The sequence below is a fragment of the Hyposmocoma kahamanoa genome, unplaced genomic scaffold, assembly GCF_003589595.1.
Source record: "Hyposmocoma kahamanoa isolate Upper Pololo Valley unplaced genomic scaffold, ASM358959v1 65, whole genome shotgun sequence".
Taxonomy (NCBI): domain Eukaryota; kingdom Metazoa; phylum Arthropoda; class Insecta; order Lepidoptera; family Cosmopterigidae; genus Hyposmocoma; species Hyposmocoma kahamanoa.
Genome location: NW_020653853.1, coordinates 8,140,812 through 8,167,126, shown reverse-complemented (window position 1 = coordinate 8,167,126; position 26,315 = coordinate 8,140,812). Strand labels below are relative to the sequence as shown.

The following is a 26,315-nucleotide window of genomic DNA, read 5'->3' as shown; positions in this document are numbered from 1 at the left end:
GTAATTGCTTGTTCTAGTCCGATTTTGTATTATTTAATTAGAAATTGAATGTGTGGTCGCGGTCAATCTTGGTGTCAATGTCGACATCGGTGAAGTAGGTGTCGGAATCGAAGCGGTTTACGTCAACCATGTTGTAGTTCTTCAAGACCCAGCGTTCCCAACGCATCTTCATATCACACTTTTGTGGTTTGTGGAAAATCATCACATCAATAAACTTCATGTTAGTTGTAAAGAACTTATCAACATCAATATAACGGTCGAATGGGAAACCAAGAGGCATTTTGTCCAATAGCACGGTAGATCTGAAGTCCACCACCATGTCCTTGCGGGTGACATCAAAGAAGTTGAAGTCAACGTTGTCAACCAGCCTTAGAGGAGTAACGATCACGTACAGCATGAACTTCATACCACCAACGCGACCCTTTGGAAGCAGCAGCCTGGTAGGGAAACCAGTGTGGAAGTTCCTCAGGTCCTTCATGAACAAGTCCTTCATATCAGTCATGGTGTCAATCTTCTTCCAGAGGTCACGAGTCATAATGCGGTCACGAACCAGGTTGTGCATGTCAATGGAGTTTCTCACTATGGTGTTCTTGCCATTAACCAACTTGTATAGGAAAGAGTCAATTTCAACGAAATTTAGACGGTTCTTATTGATGTCAATGAGACGGCCGAGATAGTCTTCTTTAGGTCCGAGGAACATTCTTACAACACAGTCAGCAGATTTATCTGACGTGATATCCATGGTAACCTTGAATGGTTGGTGGTTAAGACGGCGTTTGCGGACATAGAATTTCATGTCGCTAGTCGTCTTCTTCATCTCTGCATCAGTCATGACTACGGCGTTTGTCATGTCCATCAAGAAATCATCGAAGTATGTAACTAGTTTATCAACAACGACATTTTCGACCTTGACACCCGGGAAGAAAAGATCTTGCTTGGTGTAGCTCGGCAGCTTTCTCTTAAACAAGATAACGAAGTCTACGAGACGTTTCTGCAATTTGTAGAAGACAGGGTCGCGAAGAGCGGTTTGGTAATGATCCAAGACTGTAGGAGCCACGAAGTATCTGTTATGAAAACATACAAACATTATATTATGGTTTAAGGTAACATTATGTGAAGACAGTGGAGAAATAGGTGCAACCTACCGACTTAAAATTAAAATAAAGTACTTACTTGTCACTGTGAATGGTGTCAAAACCAAGGACGGATTTCATGATGATGAGCAAGTAGCGGTAAGCATCCACGCGGTATTTATTCATCTTCTCCAATTTATCAACTTTGCCATAGATGAGCCTACCAAGATACTCAACATCTTCAGTCTTAGTAAGTTCCAACCTGATACCGTTGATCTAGAATAATACATAAAAGTATTATGTCTCATATACATTACATTATACCAAATGCGTAGAAGAAATAAAATTTAAGGACATGTGTCCAAAATGTAACTCACATCAACGAATCCCTTAATAATGGCTTCCTTAATTATCATTTCGTAGTCTTCGACTAGGCGCATGACATCGATCTTGTCATCCCGAACCATAACATAGTTGTCCATTCTAGTACGCATTTCAACACCGTTGTGATACATTAACCACGGCCAATATCCCTTCTTAATGGGTTTGTACCACGATAACGTTTTAATGTCATCAAGTCCGACCGACAAACGTTCGAGATAATATCTGGCAAGGATTTGCTGGTACATGTACAAAGTGAGTTCAAAGCGCCTCATTCTTAGCTTGTCGAAACACTCATCCTTCATCCAGAAAGGATAGTCAACGTGGAAGTAGTAGTAATACGTGTTCAGGTCAATATCATCAGTAAAGTAGCGGAGTTTGGACTCTTTGTTGAGGCATGTGCGGCAATCGTAGATGTTTTCATCGATGATGTACACATCCTTGTCAGTCTTCTTGATTCCGTAGAAGTCACACAGTTTGTGGTCTATGAGACCCTTCTTCATCTTGAGCATGTAAGCCTTCTGAATAACATCGGCGCGTACAAAATAGAAGGGATAGATCTCATAAGGAGGAGGGAGGATGATGCCCTTGCAGTCCTCACGATGCCTAACAGCCACGGTGAGAGCATAGACGAACATGCCCTCGTTTATGTAGCAGCGCATCCAGCACGCGGTTTTAATAAAGGTAGTGAAGTCCTTGGCATAGTACAGCATGTGGAAAATGGTCACTACTTCTTTCAGCTGACGGTCGACGTGCAGAGTGAAGATTTCACCACGAGGCAGCATACCCGTTTTCACGAAACTGATGAACTGTTTTACTACATCAGTCCTCTGAAAAAATAAACTTTATTACTTTCTCATATACTACACACCTCTGTAACAATAACAATTTACTATGTTCAATCAGTAACTTACGGTAAACAAGTGGGTATTCTCTTCAATTTTAAAGTTCTTGCCAAGTTCTTCAATTTCCTTATACATGACCGGTTCCATAACGTGGTTCAGGAGCTTCAAGATGAAAAATTGCTTCATCTTGATGTCCATTGTGTCTGAAGAAACAATCAGCTAAGTAGTTTTGTTACAAGAAAGTATTTAGTGATCAAAATAATAAATATACTTCTGTAATAAGTAATTGTTAGTATTTTTAAAAGACAACAGGTTAGCAATTATAAAATATTGAACATGAGGTTTAATATTGCTTTTTGATATTATCGCTAAGAACAGTCGGCTCAAAAAAGCAAAGTAATTTTTATGAAACTGACAACAAATTTTAAATTTTAAACAAGTAACGTTAACTGCTTTTGTATTAGCCCATTCTTGAAGGTCCTTTACAGGTAAAGTTACTTTCGTTAGAAAAGAAAGATAGCAGTAATTGTGAAAGATTCTTATTTCAAATACCGTAGATATTCTTATTTCGACAACCTACAACAGCCAAACGGGTCACTACTATAATGGATTTTTGTCATCCAAATAAGCAGAAGTAACCTTTAATGTAAAGTTTTTGCCTCTGTGAAAGTCTTTGTTTTGAAACTCTCAAACGGCAAAATTTGAATATCAATCGGAATCTTACTATAGAAACGTATACCTTGTCACTTAAATGAATTTCTGCTTTGTGACTTAAGACGATTATCATTGGTTCTGATTTGATGTGATGGTCATTTAATCTACCTAAATCAATTCGCGTCAAGAGCTCTACACATAAGCGTGGCCCCATTTCATACCTATAAATTTTGTCCTATAAAAATTGAACTCCCTTATATAGAGCTCATAATGACCTTTGACACAAGAACTGAAGACTTGGAAAAGGATTGTATTAATTTCAAGAAAATATACTCAATTGAAAAGATACTAAATGTGGGAGTAATAAACATGTTAAATATACTTACCCAACATTTTATCGTCTACAATGGTGTCAGGACGAGCCGAGGCCATGGCCGCCAGGCCGAGAACCAGTAACAGTACCCCCCTCATCATGGCAGTAGACTCGACTAGAGATCAACTGTGCAACAAATTCACACCTACCCCTTTTTATACCTTTCAGTTTTCTTATGCACTCCTTATCAATAGTTTGTTTTTAAAGAAAGCTCATACATTCTTTGATAACTCGAGGGCAATACAACTTTGTCGCAGTATATTGCTTATGTGTGGTACTATGACAATAAAATCTCTGCAATACTGATAACTAAAAGGGTTATGTATTTTCTTATTTCAGTGCATTGTTCTTTTACATTATCACAATAATTGCCATAATTTATATTTAGCGATCGTTATATAACATTTATTACAATTGGCTTGTATTGTTGTGGCTACTTCCGAGGCAGATACATCTATAAATCATGAAAAACAATATTTTTGTAACGCACACACTCATGGCCCCGCACTAGGGGTTTCCCTAGTGCGGGGCCATGTATCGCGGATGCCATGGACACTCACAGAGATAGACAACCACAAATTACACATGAAATAAATGTAGGCCATACAAATATTTCTCCCGGCCCGGTAATTGAACCTCTGGGACTGCGTGACAGTCCATCATGGTAAACGTTCGGCCACGGAGGCAGTTAATCTAATTTAAATGTTTCATTAATATATATGTTTATTTGGGACTAATTACAATTTACAAACAAATGGTCAAAATAATAAATATTACAGCTAGAGTTATTGTGTTGTTTCACTTACAAGTTGCCACGGCATGCGTTTATACATAGTAAAGGTAAAAATAATTGATTAAGTATGGGATTTTTCATCAGAGGAAATACTGGATCACAAACTGGTGGTACGGAGAAACTATCTTCCCTGTTGAAATTAGGATTTTTTTTTATTTCAATGGCCTCTCGTGGCATCCTGGGTAGGTAACGGACTTCTTTTGCAAGGACCCGGGGTTTGTCAAGCTTCATTGAATGTGTAACTTTATCCATGATATGTTCGCAGACTACAGACTTCTTTACGCGACGGTGTTTGACATCAGCTATATAGATTTTAAGACTTTCGTGGTTATTCACTAAATGATTATCACTAATATCAGGTTTCTTACCACGGTATGACTTCTTTTTATTTTCCCGATATTTCGGAACTCACACGGACATATATTTACATGCTACTTTACATCACTACCCAAAACACCTACATTCGGTCGTCAGGTCATTAACCAATAGAGCTCATGATCTTTGTGATGTACACCACTGACAACAGGAACAGGAGCACTTTAAGACGGTTTTGCGACAGAATAGATACGAATAAAAACATGTAAACCAATACCCAAAAGGAAGAAGCAAATTAACATACAGAGACTACCAGTTTTTCTGCCCTATGTAGAAGGGGTGATAGATAAAATCTGTTTTCACCCCCTTAACCAAAATTGGAAAAATGTTACGTTCACCAAAAGACCACCTTACAAACACCAGGTGTCTATAAAGCGAACTGCAGTTGTGGAGCTCGTATATCGGTCAGACTAAACGAACAATTGTCGATCGTATGAAGGGACACATCCGAGCAGTAAAAAACATTGATGCACAGAAGTCGGCAATAGCACAACATCTCACACAGACTGACACTAACCACTGGATCGAGTTGCATAGCCCCCAGGTACTCTCGACAGAAAGTCACTACATTGGTATTGGTACAACGGTTGGTACGAGAAGCCATCGAGATCACGAAGTACAAAACATTAACCGTGATGATGGTTTTAAACTATCCAGTGCATGGAATCCGGTCCTTAGTGCGTGCAGTAATAAAAACAAAAACACCTCTAATTCAGTTTCGCGTGTGGGTACAGTGAGTGTAGTTTGTGTGAAAAAAGTGAGTGACAATGGTAACGCCACAACAAATCGCGATAAGAGTAGTCGTCGACAGCGCAAGAGGGTAGACAAATATGTCTGCTCTTAAAGATGTCATCTGCCGCCGTCCAGTCAACCCGTGACCATGGAGCGTGCAACCGTTCCGAAATATCAGCTATATGTTCTTTTTATGCGGGTACAAATACTTCGCTTCGTTTGTTCAATATAAGAGAGACCGCGCTCAGTCAAGCTTGTAAACTCCTGCATCCTGTAAGGGGATTTTACATTTCACGGGTCTCAGGAACTGAGAAATCTTTCTCAGGGGCTTGAAATAGGTCTTGATATATGCACGCCTGAGGACTCTTCCTATCTTGTCTGTAACACCTCTCACGTAAGGTAAAATGGTAGGTCTTCGCTCTACTGTTGGTGGTTTCACACGGGACTTGCGGCATTGGCGTGAAATCTTCAACTTATTCGCATGTAGGACTTGCTTTATATGCTGAAGTTCCCCTGGCAGATGATTACTGTCGCAGACACCATGTGCTCTTTGAAACAAAAAGAGAGGCCATTGAAATTAAAAAACATCCCAATTCAAAAAGATGGTTTCTCCGTACCACCAATTGATTAAGTACTTACAAATGTACGACGAGCCAACGGAGAAGAAGCGGGAACTGTTCTGCTAAACCAAATGGTTAATGTATTTACTATTAAATAACGGTCTTATAAAAAATATACGATACACCTAAGGATATTGTCTAAAGAATGTGCTTATGTGTTACACGATAGGATATACTTTCCTTGATCATATAAAATCCCAAAAATACGATAAAATAAAAGTCTAAAACGAACGATTTACGAATGAAATATCTAACTCGTACATAATTTTTATATGGAGATATTTCTCTTCAAAGACTACACAAAACTTGTTAAATTTTGGTATTCAACTGAAGCCCTATAGTTACTAAATTCACATTTATCCCAAAACTTGATAATTGCCCGTGGTTTAACGACGCGCCGCCCGCTGCCCCGTCAATCGCCAATTGGGGCTTGTCAACGTCGGATCTGTATCAAATTAGTCCCGCTTGTTCTTACTTTATTCATATTAATTTTAAGCGCGCAGATTGCTGAACGCGTGGTTAGGCCCCACTCACCTCAGTTCCTAAAATCTAGGCTCGCGTTTTAACATGCATTAATTGTTAACTCTGCATATTAATTAAATTACAATTTTTTATTACGCCAATAAAGGGATACATTTAAATGAAATATATAACAATTTTGAAATACGGTGCTTGGAAACTGGTGCTCAGTGCTCGTTTTTATCCGTCTGATTTTATTTGACTTAAGTATCGTGTCCATATGTCTGTTCGTTTCGGATTGTTTTTTATTACATTTTTATTATTTACTATTATTGAACTACCACTGATATTCCTGATGCTTTAACCGACCTTTTGATTATAAGAACAATCTTAAGCATTCAACAGAAAAATGTAAATTTTGTAATTAAGTTTATTGAATAATATCAAGTGACGGGACGAACAAGTCGTGCGTCTAATGGTAAGCTACACGCTTGTCCATAACAGTTACAGTGCCGCTTAGAGCTTTGAATTGCAAAGTTAGTCACCCTTAGACATAAGTTGATAAGTCCCATGTGCCTGTAATTTCACCAGCACCCTTACCCCCCAAAACCGGAACACAGCAATGCTGACATTACTGCTTGGCGGCAGAAATAGATAAGGTATCAGTATTGCCCTGGACAAACTCTTTCACAAGGAGCTCTACTGCTACTAAATTTACAAATTTTCAGGCTCCACCTTGCAAGTATTCGCCGCTGGAGACAATGTAGCATGTAATTAACTGCCTCTGTGGCCGAACGGTTACCATGTCGGACTGCCACGCAGAGGTCCCAGAGTTGATTCCCGGGCCGGGAGAAAGTTTTGTATATACTACACTTATTTCTCTCGTGAGTTTGGGTGTCATTTGTGGTTGTCTATGTGTGTGTCCATGGCACCCGCGACACAGGGTTTCCCTAGTGCGGGGCTGTGTTGAGTGCGTGCGTTATTATTATTATATAGAGACGGGTATCTTTACAGTTAAATATTTTACTACAGAAATTACAAATCTTAAAACCTCAAATGACTTACGTACCGACCATAAACCATACTGCACTTAGCAGCAAAGAGTATTTTTATAATATAATAGTTATGTGAATGTTTTTTTTTTATTCAAAAGCTTAAAGCTATGGGACATTTTATTTAATCTAGACCTTGTTCATTTTGATAAATTATTTATATTTTGATACTTAAAGATGTTACACAGGCTTTTTTTTAAGAAAGTAGGTGTGAGATATTGCTTCCATTACATGTTTCATAACACGAGCTAATTTTGGTATTGTATTCTTTCAGGGAGGGATCCGAAGGAAATCCACATGAGTAAATAAAAGTGTATTTCCGTAAAATGAACTACCTAATTTTTATATTATTTTCGTTGGTTCAAATTTGAACTACTTCTGTGGCCGAACGGTTACCATACCATACTGGACTGCCACGCAGAGGCCCCGGGTTCGATTCCCGCCCTGCACTGTATTTATCTCGTGAGTTTGGGCGTAATTTGTGAGTGAGTGCGTTATTATTATTATTATTATTACTGTTGTTGTCAATGATGGAATCCAATAAACCGATATATGGGTGTAACATGGAGACCTTTAGTTACATGCCTGGTGTATTATGACGGTGCTGGTGAAATTACAGGCACATGGAACTAGTCAACTTATGTCTCAGGATGACGGGCGCAGTGGGAGTGCCCCTCAGATCTTTGCGATTTAAAGCTCTGAGTAGCACTACAACTATCATGGATAGGCATGTAACTTACCATCAGGCGCACGACTTGTTCGCCCCGTCACTAAAAAAAAGCGGATGAAATTAAACCATGAGCCGGTTCACACTCGTATGGTTTGTCGAATCGTTATCTGGACGGTTTCCAGTGGCGACTGCTAATATTTGGGTGAATCCACACCTTGATAAAACCGTATACGTTGAAAAAAACCGTTTCGTTTATTTTCGCTGCCGTGTCTTATCACTGGAAAACGTATCGGCGTACGGTAAAAATAATCGAATCCGGTCGCAGCAGCAATTACTCGGTTCGGTTTTACGTATCACGCGATCGTGTTGCGATCGCGATTCTGACATGTGAATTCCATAGTGCCTTAGATTTAAACGCCGTGATAGAATTGGATGCTACCAAAATTATCTATGTTTTTTCTCTACGCCTATTATACCAATAAATAACCGCCGTTGCAACGTCGTCGTCCATTTTCTATGAGCGTTAAAGTCTTTGAATGCAATATTACTTACTTTTAAAATAATTTGTCTCCATGAAGCAAAATATTCTATCTACCGTGTTCGAAGTGCTCTGTGTCCCGTAGTCAAGGGATATCATCATTATCAAATTATGCCTCTCTCAAAGGCCGCCACGCATCCTGCCGTAGGACATATATATATATAATTTTTAGGGATTTCATGTAATAAAAGCACTTCGATACTTCCAATTAACACTACGCCAACTAAATTTTTTGGTCATTTTCTGTTTTTAATGTAAATAGCCTCATTTTATTTACTAATGTTATGCTCCCCGAATTTTGTGAAAAAAAAAGAAACAAAAAACTAAATTCGAAAAAAACAACAAACGAAATTTGTGAAAAAAAAAGAAACAAGCAGTACAGAATACTAAAAAATAGTTTTCCACCCTTAGAAGGGGAAGATTTTCTTCAAATTTAAACGGGACCACAGCTGAAAAAGAATCAACATCATACATACAAAAAAAAAACAAAAAACATACTATCGAATTGAGAATTTTTTCTTTTTTTAAGTTGTTTAAAAAAAAAACAAAATAAAAACAAGATGTTAAATTAAGTTGGCGTATTAGTGTTCATTGGAGGTATCGACTTTTGACGTATGATCACATGTGGCTTTATTATACCGAGGGTACGAACTAGTAACCTTTCCAAATCGAAAGTTACTTTGTAAGAAATTTTGCCAACAGACAATTATCATTATCATACCGATAATAATTTTTTGACCTCACAACCTCAAGCTGTAATAACAAAGACTGTTGCCATATAAGTAATGTAATTTTTATACATAACAGGCACCTATCCGTTCTTAACGTAAACATGAGAGACAGTTGATAAGACAATGTAGAAAAACAAGATATCGTAACTATTTAAAAGTATCTAGCTTCTCAATTGTGAGCCTTATTCTTGGTAGCATATATACCAATGAACAACGCAATTCTAAAGTACATTAACAGGTGTATAAACATTCTATACTATACTGTAGCCAGTGACCATACTGACATGATAACAAAAATTTTACTAATAAAAATTTGAAAATTTAAGAAAACAATTTGTAGTTATCCAAATAAAATGTAATTTAGTCCAGAACCATGTTAGCAAATTTTTGTTTAATATTATTTATTTATTTTATCTTAAACGATACAAACACCTTAGACTACAACATAATAGAAATTAAATTAACAATGGTAAGCAAACAGTTCTCCGTTGGCAGAAGTTGAGTTAAATAAAAAACGAATTGGCAACACAGTCCGTTAAGAGAAATAAAAATGAATAAAATTACGATAAAAACAAAATTGCGCATTGCGACATTCCAGACAATTGATAAGTAGGTCATGCATCACTAACCTATTTAATCAACATAAGAAAATCCATGCATAAGAAATCCATCGGATTTACAAGATCGTCATAAGTCCCATTATTATGTGCGCTCGTGAGGCTTGGACACTCACACATAAAGAAGAGAACAAACTCCTTGTGGCTGAGACAAAGGTTCTCAAAAAATATTAGGACCTGTCCACCGGAAGAATGATAGCTGTAGAGTCCGCGCTAACGCTGAAACAAAAGAGCTCGTCGCTCAGCCAAACATCATCGGCGAAACCATAGCCAACAGATTTCGCTGGCTCGGCCATTTAGAAAGGATGGGAGAAGATCGAAACGTAATGAAAACATACCTCGGTCGAGGTACTGGACGAAGACCGGTTGGTCGTCTTATCGCTGGAGCGACGTCGCGGAGGCGGACCTGCGCGAACTACAAGCCATCAATTGGCGAGAGATTGCGCAGGACCGAAGAAAGTGGCATCATCTAGTTTCAGATGCCGGGACACATTTTGGGTCGCTGAGCCAGCAGAGTAAGTAAGAATAAGAAATCCATAAAAAATATCCATAAGACATAGTTATCTATTACATTGTATAAACAAAAAAATTTACAACAACTCTTTTACTAACAGTACAATTTACTAACTTACATCAATACTACAAAATTAACGAGATGATAAATTCCTTACAGACGCACAACTTGTATTGAATAGATCAATCATCAAATTTTAAAACAGACAGACATGACATTAACTATGACCGTATTAATGATACCCTCTCTAAGGTAGTTTATTGGTTTAATGCTAACAATTTATTGCTTAATGCCAAGAAGACAAAATGTGTTAAATTTGAATTACCTAACGTAAAATCGACTAGTCTAAGCATAGAAATAAACGGAGAAAAGTTAGACCTTGTTAATAAAGCAGTGTTCTTGGGAGTGACCTTAGATAGTAAACTTCAGTGGTTTCCACATATATCGTCTCTGGCCAGCAGATTAAGCTCCGCTGCATACGCAGTCCGCAGAATACGTGAGCTTACCGATGATGTTAGAACTGCTAGACTAGTTTACTTTAGTTACTTCCATAGTATAATGTCCTACGGGATTCTCATGTGGGGTAAAGCGGCAGATATTCAAACCATATTTGTATTGCAAAAACGAGCGATCCGTTCTGTGTACCGTCTAGGCTCTCGGGTATCTCTCAGAGAAAAGTTTAAGGAGACTGGTATCATGACTGTGGCATCACAGTACATTTACTCAAATATTTTATATGCCCCTAAAAATATACATAATTTCAATAAGAAAGAAGATATCCATAATATTAACCTTAGAGCTAAGTCCAAACTCATGGTACCACGATTTCGTTTAACCAAGGTAAACAACTCTTTTATAAGGAACTGTATACGTTTTTACAATAAGATTCCGGAGCATATATTAAGTTTATCATTTCCTAAGTTTAAAAACTACATTAAAAATATTTTGATCGAAAAATCATATTACAAAATTGAAGACTACGTGTTAGATAAAGATGTATGGAAAGACGACATGGCTCCAGAATCCACACAAATTTGATTCAGAGTGTATTCCATAGCATTTAAGTTTATTTGAAAAGAGCAATCCCTAGAGTTTCTTGCTCGTTCTTCTCAGGGAGGTCAGCGTAGTGAACGAGCAGTTGCTTAAATGTGACGTTTTCGAGTGTAAATTTATTTTACCTATGGAATAAATAATCTTTGACTTTGAAATCTCGGAATGTGTGAAAAATTTATTAAAATTATTACTCACACGCCAAATAAACTGCTTGTAATTATTAGTGAATGCAACCTTTGCCTATGACTTGTATACACATGATCTCGTCTACTACTAATATAAATGTTTCATATGTATTCTGTACACCACGATCACCTTTTGTTACTCTATTTACTCATGGACCCATTGCCCAATAACTTTTCATTCATTTATTCTTTGTCACTAAATGTTATAAAATGTCTTACTTAATATATATGGACGCCGTTAGGGCAATGCAAAGTTTACCAGAGGAACTTACGATTCACATTACAACTATAATATTGCAACTATAATTTATACAATTTATATCTGTGGCTCAGTACAATAAGTGTGCAAGTAATATGGACTTAGGCACTTCTCGTACCGACACAGATGTACCGCTGTTATACTGGAACTGCATTTATTAGCAAGAATATTTTTTACAAATAGCATGGTCAACAGATTATTCCACATTTTATGTTTAACCAAAAGTATGTAAATATTCGAGCGTTTTCCTATAGTTAAGTTACTCAGTGGTCGAATGGTCAACATGCTGGTCTGCAACGCAGAGGTCTCGGTTTCGATTCCCGGGCCGAGAGAAATTTGTGTGGCACTTAGTTTCTCTCGTTTGGGTGTAATATGTGTATGACCATGGTACACGCGACACAGGGTTTCCTAGGGTTTGATTTAGTGCGGGGCTATGAGTGTGTGCGTATTATTATTATGAAGTCATTATTATCATTTTCAGCCCTGTATTACCCACTGTTGAGTATAAGCCTCCTTTCGATCCTGCCAAACTTTCCGGTCCTGCGCGTCTCTGGTCCAAACATTGCCTGCGACTTTTTCAATGTCGTCAACCCAGAGTGCCATTAAACGACAAGTCGTCTTACTCAAGCGGCCATGACTACGTCCATTCACTAAATTTCCCTACACTGTCCCAACATAAAAAACACACTGTATAAGTAATCTAAAGAATAACAACAACAACAATCAAAGTAACAGCATGCTTAGAAATAGAATGACAATATAACGTGTTCAATGCTTAAGTATTCTATAAAACTCTATTTCATATAAACTCTATTTCTTACCTATTTCATATAAATATGAAATCAGCCCACCAATTATGCTCATTAAATATTATTATCTACATGGTTATCTTAATGAACCCGAAACTTCTTGATATCTCTCTCTTCTTGTTTACAAATTTTTAAAATTCACGTAACTTTTGTTACCTACAGAAAACGAGTATTTGTAAGTATTTGTATGTGAGAAGTATTTGTCGAATAAGTAAATAAGGCAAATACTAGACCACACATGCTATCTACACAACGTGGTGATTGTTTGCCAAATAAGTGTATCAAATACACCAATACAAATTGCCAGGTAAAGTGCCACTATAAGATATATTTATTTAAATTATTTATATTTACAATGAAAGGAAGTAAACTTTATGCAATAAAAACAAATATTTAATAAGTTGTTTATCGGCTTTTTAATGGAATTACATCTATTTGCCAAGTTTTTTTGGAATCAGTTAACGGAAAGTACGCGAAAGCGGATTCATCCCCTAGTTTGCAACCCTTAGATGTGGAACATATTCTTCAAATCTAAATGGGACCACTTCTGAGATATCCACTTTTCGACAAAAAAAAATCATCAAAATCGGTTCACTGAGTTATCGCGTAACGTACAAAAAAAACATACACTCGAATAAGTAGAAGTTCTCAACCTCCTTCCAAGACTTTCACGTGATAGAAGCCCTTTAAACATATGATCATACATGACTTTATTACACCAAGGGTATAAATTTATAAAACTAAACACTAGGTTTCTTCAATAGGCACTAAAATTGAAATATGATGATTAACAACGAAAAGATTTTATCAAAACTTATAGCCTAAAAATTCTTAGAAGTTCCCATTATAATTTATCTTGCCATAAAGTATTTTATATTTATTGCTGTAAATTACAAACCTAGTCTACTTATTACACATATACCTTGATAGTAATAGGCCACGGAATTTTTTAATAAATAAATTTAATAACCTTTCTTACAGAAAAACAATTTTTATTATGACTACAGTACAAGTGATAAGTTATTGCATGATAATTTGATAACATTTACTCCATCTAACATTAATGGTTCAACGTACTTTTAACCTTGAAGTTTAGTTTGTTGTTACATATTTTATGTAACATTATAAAAACAATCGGGTGTATTAAAATCAGCTGTTTCATCGTAATTACATTACTTTCGTAAAATTAATATTAATTAAATATTAAATGATTACCACTAATTACAAATTTCTTACCACAATATAATTTCTTTTTAATTTCCCGATATTTCGGAACCCACGCTCCATGGTGGATATAATAGCGGAAGATGCAGATGCTGTAGCAGTAGAGCTCCTTGTGAATGAGTTCGTCCAGGGAAGTGCTGCCACCTTATCTATTTCTGCCGACAAGCAGTAATGTCAGAATTACTGTGTTCCGGTTTTGAAGGGTAAGGGTGCTGGTGAAATCTAGTCTCAGGGTAGCAGGCAAAGTGGCAGTGCCCCTCAGATCTTTACTATTTAAAGAGCTGAGGGACACCGCAACTGTTGTGCGCGTAGCTACGCGCCTGTCCATAACAGTTGCGCCTGAAGGTAAACTAACTTCAGGCGCACGACTTGTTCGTCCCGTCACTTGATTTTATAAAAATAAAGATGATAGTCAGATATGTCTATTCTTAAAGCTGTCATCTACCGTTGGCCAGTCAACCTGTGAACATGGAGCGTGAGCTGACTCCGTCTGCGTAGAATTGTACTTCGAGAAGCCTACTATACTATACTAACTTTCATAGTTTTATAAGTTCTCCATACAAACTTCCAAGCCCTATTTCACCACCTTTAAGATTTATTTGTGTGACAAAAAGTACCTACCTTGTAGGACATAGCCCACTCCTAGGTCCCATCAATCTCTATACCAAAATTCAATAATATTGTTTCAGAGATTTAGGCGTGAAACCGTAACACACAGAGTTACATTCGCATTTACAATATTAATATGGATTATTTAATATTTACATAGCCCCAATTAAAGACATATATGCCATATGTATAATACATATATGTATAGCCCTATCCATATTACAATTAAATAAATATAACTAGGAAAGGAATAGCTAAAATATTTTTATGTATAATAAATATTCAACAACACATTATATAAAATATATTTTTTTTACATTATAAAAAAAATATTCTTCATTTAAGTAGAAGACTTAAAATAACGTTTAGGTTTCCCCTTTAGTTTGCTTCATCCAATGCTTGTATTCACCCAGTATAAATCAGTAGAAATACAGTATTTTGTTTAACGACAAATGTAACTCACTGTTGAACATTTATTTAAACTAAATCCATGGAAAAGTTATTAATCATAAAGGCTAATTTTTATTAACCACGTATCCTGATAACACGGCATTCTTACTACAAAAACTATTTTGAAAATTTTTGGATACAAGTCGTTGGCACACAAATTTATTTGCCCATAGTTATTAAAAAGCAAATATTTTGAATAGAAATTAAACAAATGAGTTAATTTCGGACATTTTTCTTTGTTTTAATCGTTGAAGGAGCAGCGTTTGTAGATTTCGAGTTTATTTATTTTTTGTAATATGTATATTTACACGGTATTACACATAAGAAACGTGAAAGTGACATGATTAAAAAATCTCAGTACAAAATACTAAAAAAACCGACCTCAAAAGTCATTCATCACCTGGTTTGCCATTCTTAGAGGTGGAATATTTTCTTCAAATTTAAATGGAACCAATTCTGAGGTTCTTTCCAACAAAAAAAGAATCGTCAAAATACCCGGAGTTATCGCGTAACATACATACAAAAAAACATACAATCGAATTGAGGATCTCTATCTATCATAAGTGAGTTATTTAAAAAGGTAGAGTAAAGAGGTCTGCTTGCCTCCCTGGGAAAAAGGTGAGAACTCTTACATACATGCATATACATATAAAGGATGCTAGGGAATCGAGTGTATTATTATAATGTACTTAATTTCTCTTTGCTATTTGTTTTTTTAACCAACTTAAGGATATCTTACAACTCTAATGTGTACTAAATAAAAATGAAAAATTTTTTGAAATAGTACAAATATACATTGTAGTATGAATGTGTAGAGACTTGTACCTATTTCTATTATAAGTGATTGAATTGGGAATAGTAATCAATAGAACTTACATAAATCAAACGATACCCTAGTCATAGAGGTTTACACCCCGGAAGATTATGTGGTCTGTGCTTTACACAATACAATAATGATTTATAAATAGATAAATGGTCGTCCAGTCCAGGAAAAACTCTTTGCCAAGGAGCGCTACTGTTACTACATACATATACCTCGGCTATTAAACACACTATTTTTATTTTCAAATGCATTTGTAAGTGTACATTTTATTCGTAATGTAATATAAAGCTCACCTTCACTTCTCACGCTCTTAAAGTTCGTATTTATGCTCGGTGTAGGCTGCATAAAGTAGAATTTTATGCACTAGTGCATAAAATAGGGCTTTATGCTCTAGTGCATAAAATAAAATCGCCGTTTAAGACCGAGGCAATGACACCTACGCCAACAGCCACGCACACCAGACCTTTATAAAATAAAGTTTTACATTTTTTTTTATACGTGTTATGTTAAAAAATTTAAAAAGTAGGCAGTAGTGATTCTAATAAGTTATAAGAAATAGAAATGCTTAAAAAATAAGCTTGTAAAATATAACTGAACATTATGTAGTCCGAGCTGAGCCAAGTATACGTGTGGAACAAAAAGAAAAACCAATATTTATTTGCAATATTGCTGTATGATTTCCTCGCAATCGAAGTGAAAAGCAGAGTTTATTACTCGTTTATAAAACCCATTTTTATAAAACACATTTTACCCTCGACTTAAGTATGCAACCTCGCCTTTATTTACGGGGGGGGAAATCTTTATAGATACCCCTGAGCCCAGGGAGACTCAGATCGCACTCAACTGAGGGGCAGGTCAGTTGTCCTTCGATCCGACCCCCAGACGAGTAAGACCGTGCAATACAGGCTCCGGAGTCCCTGCCCAGAGCCCGCTAGCTTCACTATGGGAGTGACCTCACTCAGGTGGATGTACTCGTCTCAGGTAAAGTGACGCGTTTTATGCACTTGTTTTACAATCTGCTATTAATTAAAGATGCCGTATTATGTAAAGTGAATATAGTCATTGCTATAATGTTGTCCACAGAAATGTTATTCACTAAGTGCGGAGACCTGATGGCCTAAATACAGGATATGAGGGTAGGTTTTTTACGATACTAAGTGACGCGACGAACAAGTCGTGCTCCTGGTGGTAAACAACACTCCTGTCCATAACACTCAGAGTCAGGACGCCTGCGGCGCGTTGTCGGGTTTAGTTTACGGCGTGTGCTTATGCTTTTCGGTGGTACAGCGCTCGATGTGGAGGTTCCAGCTTTTATTTCCGATTTGAGCCAATTTGGAAACGAACATTTCTAAGTTGGTTCTGGTCTGAGTATTCCGGGTACTGCCCGCAGAGTTATCATTACTAATATTCATAGTATAGGAAATTCCCTAATTTGAGACTAGAAATTTAGTGTGGTCAACCCATTTCAAAACTAGTACTTTGCATGCATTTAAATTAAAGGTATCCACAGCATTACATAACGGTGTCATTTTGGAAGCACGAGAGTATGACCAGCCTGTCTATACATATATAACTAAACTAGACTATAACTACATCATTTCAAATTTGCATTCGACAATTTGGTACCCACAAATAACAAAAACAGAGAAAGTCAGGCAGAAAAAAACCCCCGAGCTAAAGACAGTTAACTTCACCAGTAAAATCTTTTTATATGATATCTCTTAAAAAGAAGCTGATGGACACGTACTTTCCCATGCGTTCCCATACTAACTTATGGCGCACAGGCTTGGTCACTTGCCAAAGTCCAAAGTCCAAACTCGGGGTCTGTCAACGAGCAATGGAGCGCAGCATACCTGGTGTGAAAGGCTGCGAAGCTCAAATAGTCTTGGGCTGGTCATGTCTGCCGCATGCCTGAGACCTGTGTGCCAAGGTAACCACCCAGTGGAGCCCCATAAGCGTAACGCGCCGCTGCAGACACGACAACGCATGGATCCAGTTAGCTCAAAATCAGGATGCGTGGAGGGTGCATGAGGAGGTCTTTGCCCATCAGTGGGATACATCAGGCTAATTGTAATTTATCTGAAAAGAAGTTGCAAATTCACGTTTGAAAAGCCTTTTTTTTTAAGGTACCTTGTGACGAGACGAACAAGTCGTGCGTCTGATTGTAAGCGACACGCCTGTCTATAACAGTTGCAGTGCCACTCAGAACCTTAACTCGCAAAGATCTGAGTGGCACTGCAGTCTTGACAAGTCCCATGTGCCTGTAATTTCACCAGCACCTTTACCCTTCAAAACCGGAACACATTACTGCTTGGCGGCAGAAACAGGTAAGGTGGCAGTACTTCCCTGGATGAGTTCTTTCACAAGGAGGTACTATTAAAGAAAACCTTTTTTTTTTAATCAATGATTACGTAGATGATACGAATGCATGGTTTCAGCTTTGAAATTTTTGTAATGATGAAAAAAAAATGTTCTTAGGTGACTTTGACGTAATAATAATAATAATATGTGCCAGATGATCACATTACACCTTACTTGGACTCAAACTAGGGAATTTCCTGTAGTATACCTAAGTACCAGAACAGCGGGATTCACTTTGGGGCACTTCCCAAAACACCCAGAATGGTAACAATTTAGAAAAGTTCATTTTCCAAATTGGTCCCACCGGGAATCGACGCCGGGACCTTCGTATCCAGCAACCACAATGTAAACCTTTAGACCACTGAGGCCGTCATTGAATGAGTTGTAGGCTTAATCGATTTCAAGTGCAATTTTATTACCTACGAAATTTATATCTTTAGATATCGATTTGATTTGAATAATACTTTTAAGAAAATTGTGTCAACGTATTATAAACTTTTCTTGCCTTTCGATACTCTATTATATGTAGTTTGTAACCATACATAAATCTTGACCAATCATTTTAAAGTATTTATTAAGATGATTGAACTAATAACTTTATGTCATAACAAGGATGACATAAAGTTGTTAGGTCAATAATCCAAGACGGCGCAAAAGTTCGTAATAAGAAAGCAGTGCATTCAACTATTTATCAATCTCATTTCAAATATCTATGAACTTGTAAAATAAGTATAAATTGAATATTTTCGCCAAATCAATTTAGTATTCCTTTCAAAATGAAGGTGTTAACAGTGCTATTTTTCGCAGCGTTGGCTAGCGTTTCGGGGTTTTTGATAAAAGTACCTACAGTGCCTACGCAACCCAGACCTGGTAACTAATAGTTTTTGCTTATTATTTTCTAAATATATTACTTATTCCTTAACCTGTATTTGTGTCTTTTAAGTGCTTTTGCTCAATAATATTTTGTCAGAAAATTATTTACACACCAATTGCCTGATCCCAAACTAGGGAATTCCTTGTACTACCAGTATTTCAGTACCAGAGCAACGGAATTCGCTCGGAACACCCAGAATAGAACCAATTTAGAAAAGTCCCAAATTGGTTACCGGGAATCGAATCCCGGACCTCAATATCCAGTGCCCACGATGCAAACCTTTGGGCCACCGAGATCGTCCAACAAACTAACGTCTAAATATCTTTTTTTTAACCGACTTGAAAAAAAGGAAAAAGGAGGATGTTCTCAATTCGACTGTATGTTTTTTTTATGTATGTTACGCTTTAACTCCGATATTTGTGAACCGATTTTCATGATTCTTTTTTTGTTGGAAAGAAGGTACCTCCATAGTGGTCCCATTTCATTTTAAAGAAAATCATCCACCTGTAAGGGTGGTTGATCACGCATGAACATTCATTTTCATAAATAGCGCCTAAATTTTACTTAAAGAGCAATTATTTTAATGGTTGGTTTTGCTATTCTCCAATTCAAGGCGTTTTTCTCTCTCAATATACTTGGAGTAGTGAGAACCGATTTTTATCTCCTGTGTCAAGTCATGTATAGTGGGGAACTAGGGGATATTTCAATAAAACTTGGCAAATGCATGTAATTCCACGTACTTTTGAGGTCGGTTTTTTTAGTTCTCGGTACTGAGATTTTTATAATATCTAGTGACGGGACGAACATGCCGTGCACCTGATGGTAAGCTAACACGCCTGTTCATAACAGTTCCAGTGCCACTCAGAACTTTAAATCGGAAAGATCTGAGGAGCACTACACACAATGTGACTTGTCAATGCCTGTACTTTCACCAGCACCCTTACCCTTCAAAACCGGAACACAGCAATGCTGACATTGCTGCTTGACGGCAGAAATAGATAAACTTCCCTGGACGAACTCTTTCCCAAGGAGCCTTACTGCCACTAAAATTTTTATTATTCTTTAATTTTTAAAATAAAAGAAAAAAAAAATTAATTTATTTGCATCCCTAAAGTACTCATAATCAATAAATAATATGGTAAACAACTAAACAAATGACCTGATGTCAAATTAAGGAGTACCCTGTGCCCAGCAGACCCAGATAAGAATCAATTAAAAAAGTCATTTTCCAAATTGGTACTATAGGGACCTCCTCGTCTAGTGCCCACAGTGCAAATCGTTGGGACATCAAACAGTGCAAATCGTTGGGACATCAGAGTCGTCATTTTTTTATTTAATTGGTCAATCAACAATTGTTACACCAATAAAAGATCAGAAACCATACATGCAAAAAAAACTAAGTTAAGTAAAAAAACTTAAAACTAAGTGCACAATCTATTATAGACCGACACTATACATGCACAATAAATTATTGCAGAGTAAAAAGAAACTTACAAAAAGAAAAGTGTAAACGTTATTTTAACCATATAAATCACTTACAACTGGTGTTAATATCTTAAGACTAAGCGAAAGCATAAAAAAGAAATTATGTGACAAAGTTTTAGGAAGGTGACGACATTTCTCGCTTGATTGTTACTGCAGAGAAGTAGTGTAAATCAATCGTTGCGTTGTGATCATTGTACAACTGGCAAAGCCTAGCAATGGGAGGATTCGCGCCTGAAACACTGCTGCGAAAAGGCCTACAAAGAGGCTTTATGGGAAATCTAGGTAGTCTGCGGGGAACATTAAATGATATAAGGTTTAGAACTGAACTGGATTTAACTTGATTTTTTAATAATTTATATAAAACCATCAAATTATCTAAAATATCACGTCGCTTGTCCAAAAACAGCATTTGGAACGTTATATGCACGAAGTTTTTTAGCTTGTCCAATGTAGAACGCCAAATGATTCACAAACCTCTTCTGTATCCTCTGCAATCTCTGCGAAATGTGGACGCAACACAGTGCTACAGTATTCTAGAATACTACGGACTAAGGTGTTATAAAGTATTAACTTTGTTTTTGGACTCTTAAACACTTTACAGGTTCTGAGTAAGAAACCTGAGATATGAGAGGCACTTTTTATGGTTTTATCAATATGAGGTACGAAAGTGAATTTTTGTCAAGTATCACACTGAAATCTCTAGCCATCTCAGACTCAACCAGAAGTGTCCCTTTTATGTAGTAATTAAAGGAGATAGGTGAAAGATTTCTAGTAAATTTAATGTGGGTACACTTTGCAACGTTCAACTCCATACCATTCTGTCACACCAATGTACCACATTATTTAAGTCAGTTTGAAGAAGTTTAGAGTCATTGTCACTTAAAATGACTCTACAAATTTTTAAGCCATCGGCGTACACAAAAGGAGAAGAACTATTAATAATCAATTTTATACCATAATATAAATAGTTCATTTAGTCTCGCAGAATTTTTTCTTCACCATAGCTAAAGTTAGTTGGAACGGATCTCTTCCAGATTAACTCACCATTATGTAGAGGTATGTTGTGTCCATTCGGTATTCATGTAAACCTGTATAGGGTGTAACTAAAAGGTACAAATAAGTTTACTAGGCATCTTACTAATAACAGCAACAACTCAACAAACAATATGAATCAAAAAATCTATTTAGTGACCCATACAAAATGTGTTCTGCCGATTAAAAATTTGTAAGACGAATCAACGTTTACTTTTCACGAATTTATTTATTTTTTCATTATAGTCCTTATTCGTTATGAATATAATAACAAACGGAAATACGGTTACATTTAGGGTCGGCCGTCAAGCTCTATAAAGTAATATTGTAAAAAAAAGCGACTCATTCTTCAATTTAAAATTAAATTACGCTATACGTCCAATTAAAATTGTTCCAGCTTCATCTGGATGGGTTCACCTTCAGAAGTTAATACTTTCGCTTTTCGAGAATGTGTGTGAAGAGAGCACAGATCCGACAATCATCAGATTAGCGCAGGAATTCACTCTAGATTCATCAAGTGGTGTTTATCTGGTAAGCGTGTTCATACACTCACTATCCACTTTTGACACACGTCCAAATGCATGATTGTAATTAAGATGGTCTTATGATGTTAAATTACGAGAAAAGTTTGTTGCTTTGATCAATAGATTAATAAAAGCTAGTTTATTGAACGACAATTTCTATTTTCACTGCGGCGATGTTGAATAAATATAAGGTCATGTTATAACTCATATACATATAACTCTAATACATACATATAAGTAATAAAACTGACAGTACAGATATAAGTAATAAAATAATCTCTAATCAAGAAAAGATTTTTCTACGTAATTATAGGTCACATATTATTATCAAATATGTAAAAACGTTGCGTAAAAATTTTTAGAGCAAATATTTTTGACACGGTTGTTATCATTCGACTATACATTTGACCTCTCTTGTTTCATACCGACTGCTTCGATAGAATTAGAACCACCTATGCATTCTGAAAACTACTACGATTATACATATAGAATTAAAGTTCAATATTTGAATAACTCAATCTATTATAATGACATTCTTTTCAGAAACCAGACGTAGTAAACAATTTACAAGATCACATATCAAGCAAAGGCTTAATGAAGAAGGGCGAAATTTTTTCAGAATACAATGCCGATAACTTAATAGAACTAAGAACAGTTTTCGAAGTGCTTTACTTCGCTAAAGATTTCACTACATTCTATAGAGCAGCGGCTTGGGCCCGTCAGAACGTCAACTGTGGTTTATATGTGGATGTTATATACTTTGCAATACTTCACAGGAGAGATACCGCCTATCTTACTTTACCACCTCCATATGAATTATTGCCGAACTATTTCATTACGAGACCTTTTATTTACAAAGCATCAGCACTGCTTTCGGGTAATGAGCTTCCAATTGATGACACAGCTCGTGATGATGGCAATTCATACATTATAGATGCTAACTACACAAGTGATTTCACTAATGACAATGACGAATCAGCACTAGCATACTTCCGCGAAGATATTGGCTTGAATACCTACTACTTCTTACAAAAACTAAAGAAATGCCCGTGGATACAAGAAAATTCGGATATAAACAACCGGCATGGGGAGTTCTTATATCACATGATGAAGCAACTGTCGGCTAGATACAGTCTTGAGAAATATTCGTTTGGTCTATCAGATAGCGATGATATGGATTGGGAGTCTTTTATTGTACCCGTTTATGATCCTATGCTTATTTATTCGAACGGAGACAACTTTGGCTACAGGACATTTCCTTTGGATCTTTCTGATAACGCAGATGTCCAGTTATTGCAAAATATCGAAAGCAACTTAGCTACAGTTGTTACGCATATGGTGAGTAATTTTTATTTTTGTTATTGAAACATACCATTTTGTATAAATAACCATAATACAAATATAATAACACTGTCAATAATAATGTTCATATGAAGGTAAATCTTTCGCAGAGGAGTACAGGATACAACAAAACGCAAATAATAAACCGTCTCATGGAGATTCTTCTCACTGGGGACAGAAGTTTCGAAGTAGTATTGCAAAAACTGGTCGGCAAAGATAACAGTATCAGGTAAATTTATTGTGATTACAATGATTTTTAACTTACAGAAACAATTCTTTCATAAACTCATCTACGTACGCCTCCGGCTTGAACGTTTCATTTTACATTTCAGCCAACCTTCCGTACTAGATCATTACATGACAACTCTTCGAGACCCTATCTTCTGGAGACTTAACAAGCTTGTGGTCAACATAGTTGACAATGCCCTCAAAGTACTTCCCACTTACACAAGAAGTGAACTCTACTTCCCAGGAGTAGAACTAGTAAATATAGAAGTAAAGAAAATATCAACATTCATCGATTTCTTCCAATTTGATGTCACTGATGCTTTGAAATCTACCTCAACTACAACATTTCTAGTCAAAATTGGCCAACCAAGATTAAACCACAAACCTTTTACAGTAAAGCTAAATATTACCTCTCTAGTAGCTCAAAAGGGATTAGTAAAAATTTACTTAGGACCAAAAACACCTCCTGGAGATTTAGTTGCATACAAAAATATGTTTGTATTGCTAGATAGTTTTGAATACAGTTTGAAGAATGGCATTAACATAGTTACAAGAACATCTGACGAAATGGCGAATCTTTCTGATGATTTCACTTCTTTTAAAACTCTTCGTAAAAACGTAGCTGATGCAGAGTTTGGGCTAGGTTCTTTACCAATGAAAGATATCGAATCTAAGTTGGGATTCCCATCACGTTTAATCGTACCTAGAGGTGCTGAAGATGGACTACCTATACAGATATTTGTATTTGTTGCGCCATTTGTGAAAGTCAGTCCTAGTAGCATGTTTATGCCATCTAATATGGAATTTAACTCAGAAATTTTGTCACCTGGTTTCCCACTAGATTTAGGTATAACTGATGCTCAACTATTTGAGCTCCCCAATGCTTTAGTTAAAGAAGTGTCAATAACTCATAAGGGAGACAAAACGACTAGCTACGGAGGAACTAGCGATGCCAAAAAATGGCAGCAAGGTACTGTTGGCGGTACTAGTCAGAAAATTTTTGGAAAGAAAAACGAACGTTTTGACTACAAATCTAAAAAAGCACAATATGGAAACAAAAAAAACTACGACTACACTGCTAAGAGAGGTGACTACTACAAATACAAGAACAAAGAGTTTCGAACTACGACTGAAAGTATCAATACAGGAGATACAATTACACGTATTTATGACAATAAGGTTGACCATACTGAAATCAGAGATGATAAAATAATAAGAAAAGATAGCTTTAATCAAGATGTTATCCTCAACTCGGAACAAAAGAAAATTATTGTTGACGAAAGCATTTTTGTACCCACCGAGTCTGATGGCAATGACAACAATACGTTAGGGAAAGTAGACCTTAATAAAAACAGCATCTTTGGGATTAACGACTTAGACACAGATATTGACAATACTGGTCATACATATACCAAATCTGCTTTTGTCTATGATGATAACAAAACGGTTGCGAAAATTGATGTCAATAAAGACGTGTATGTTGATACAAATAAAAAAATAGTTGACTTCGATAAAGAAGTAAATGTACCTACCCACAAATATGCCAAAGATGTGACCAACGTTGATAATAAACGTACAGATAAAGTTGGCTTAGACAAAGAAGTAAGAGCACACGTAGATACTGAATACAATAAAGTAGATTTCGACAAAATATTTCCTATTCATAAAGAAGCCACTATTGTAAATGACTTCAAACAAGATAACAAATTAGATGGTTCAATAAGAGACACGGAGGATATGTATGTTGTAGATCCGGTGGAAGAAGACGACAAAAATTCAATTCTTAGTCCAACAGAACGAAAGTATAGAAAACCTTCGATTTATGATTACCTGGTACATCCAGTTTATGTTGATTATTCTGATGAAAAAGTGTACGAATAGCTGTTTGGTGTACACCTAGTTTTAAGATAGTTATATTATTAGGGTTAGGTTCATAATTAAATAACTCTAAAACATTAGAGTTATTTAATTAAGAACTATGTTGATTAAAAAAAAATAAAGTTGCGATATATTAACATGACTTGTATTGATTGTTAGTAAAAGTTATCTACATATTTCGAAATTATACATTAATTAGTGCTTAGATATTACAAACATAACTTCATAAACATTCCAAACCTAGGAAGAATGACCTTCGATGAAATAAACATGCACGGCTTCTTAAAAAACTTAGATCAAATTTCGAATGACACTAATCGTAGCTAATATGAATAATGAAACAACGGAATTGAGTGTAATATTATTGCTATTATTGCTATTTCAAGCGGTTTTTTATCATTATTTCTGGAATGGATCCAAATGTTTTAAAACGACGCTTTCCCTATTTTCATCGCGGAAAATTTAAAATCCATCGCTCACGACTGTGACAACGCCTAGAATACAAATAGAAAAACTTTTACAGTCGATTACAAAGTTTTGTTTCATAGGTAGACTGGAGCGTAAGTGATAATAAATAATCTAACTTGCCAAATACTTTTTATGTGGTACGTAATGGATACAACTAGAAAATATGAAAACCATGAATGATCCAAATAGATCCAATCCAAACAAATTGTAAAATAAAAATTTGAACTTCGTAAATTTTTAGTTGTTGACAGAGAAACAGACAATAAATTATAAGCTGCAGGAAAA

The 26,315-nt window shown here is 36.1% G+C and overlaps 2 protein-coding genes and 1 long non-coding RNA gene across 3 annotated transcripts; 2 read left to right on the top strand and 1 right to left on the bottom strand.

Moving 5' to 3' along the window:
* LOC113231187 (basic juvenile hormone-suppressible protein 2-like) lies at positions 1-3,460 on the bottom strand. Its single transcript, XM_026465373.1, has 5 exons — positions 3,340-3,460; positions 2,369-2,502; positions 1,451-2,284; positions 1,174-1,349; positions 1-1,064 (listed from the first exon to the last, which is right to left on the bottom strand). Exons 1-5 carry the CDS (start codon positions 3,425-3,427, stop codon positions 38-40), a joined length of 2,259 nt encoding a protein of 752 aa, XP_026321158.1. The 5' UTR covers positions 3,428-3,460; the 3' UTR covers positions 1-37.
* Positions 3,461-16,654: 13,194 nt separating this feature from the next.
* LOC113231188 lies at positions 16,655-18,005 on the top strand. Its single transcript, XR_003310545.1, has 3 exons — positions 16,655-16,820; positions 16,923-16,975; positions 17,966-18,005. It is a non-coding gene; the product is annotated as an uncharacterized LOC113231188 (long non-coding RNA).
* Positions 18,006-18,967: 962 nt separating this feature from the next.
* On the top strand, positions 18,968-25,744 carry LOC113231256 (larval serum protein 1 beta chain-like). The gene is made up of 5 exons (XM_026465489.1): positions 18,968-19,070; positions 21,989-22,122; positions 22,659-23,453; positions 23,567-23,685; positions 23,789-25,744. The coding sequence occupies exons 1-5, from the start codon at positions 18,977-18,979 to the stop codon at positions 25,563-25,565; spliced, it is 2,919 nt and encodes a 972-aa protein (XP_026321274.1). The 5' UTR covers positions 18,968-18,976; the 3' UTR covers positions 25,566-25,744.
* The last annotated feature ends 571 nt before the right edge of the window (positions 25,745-26,315 follow it).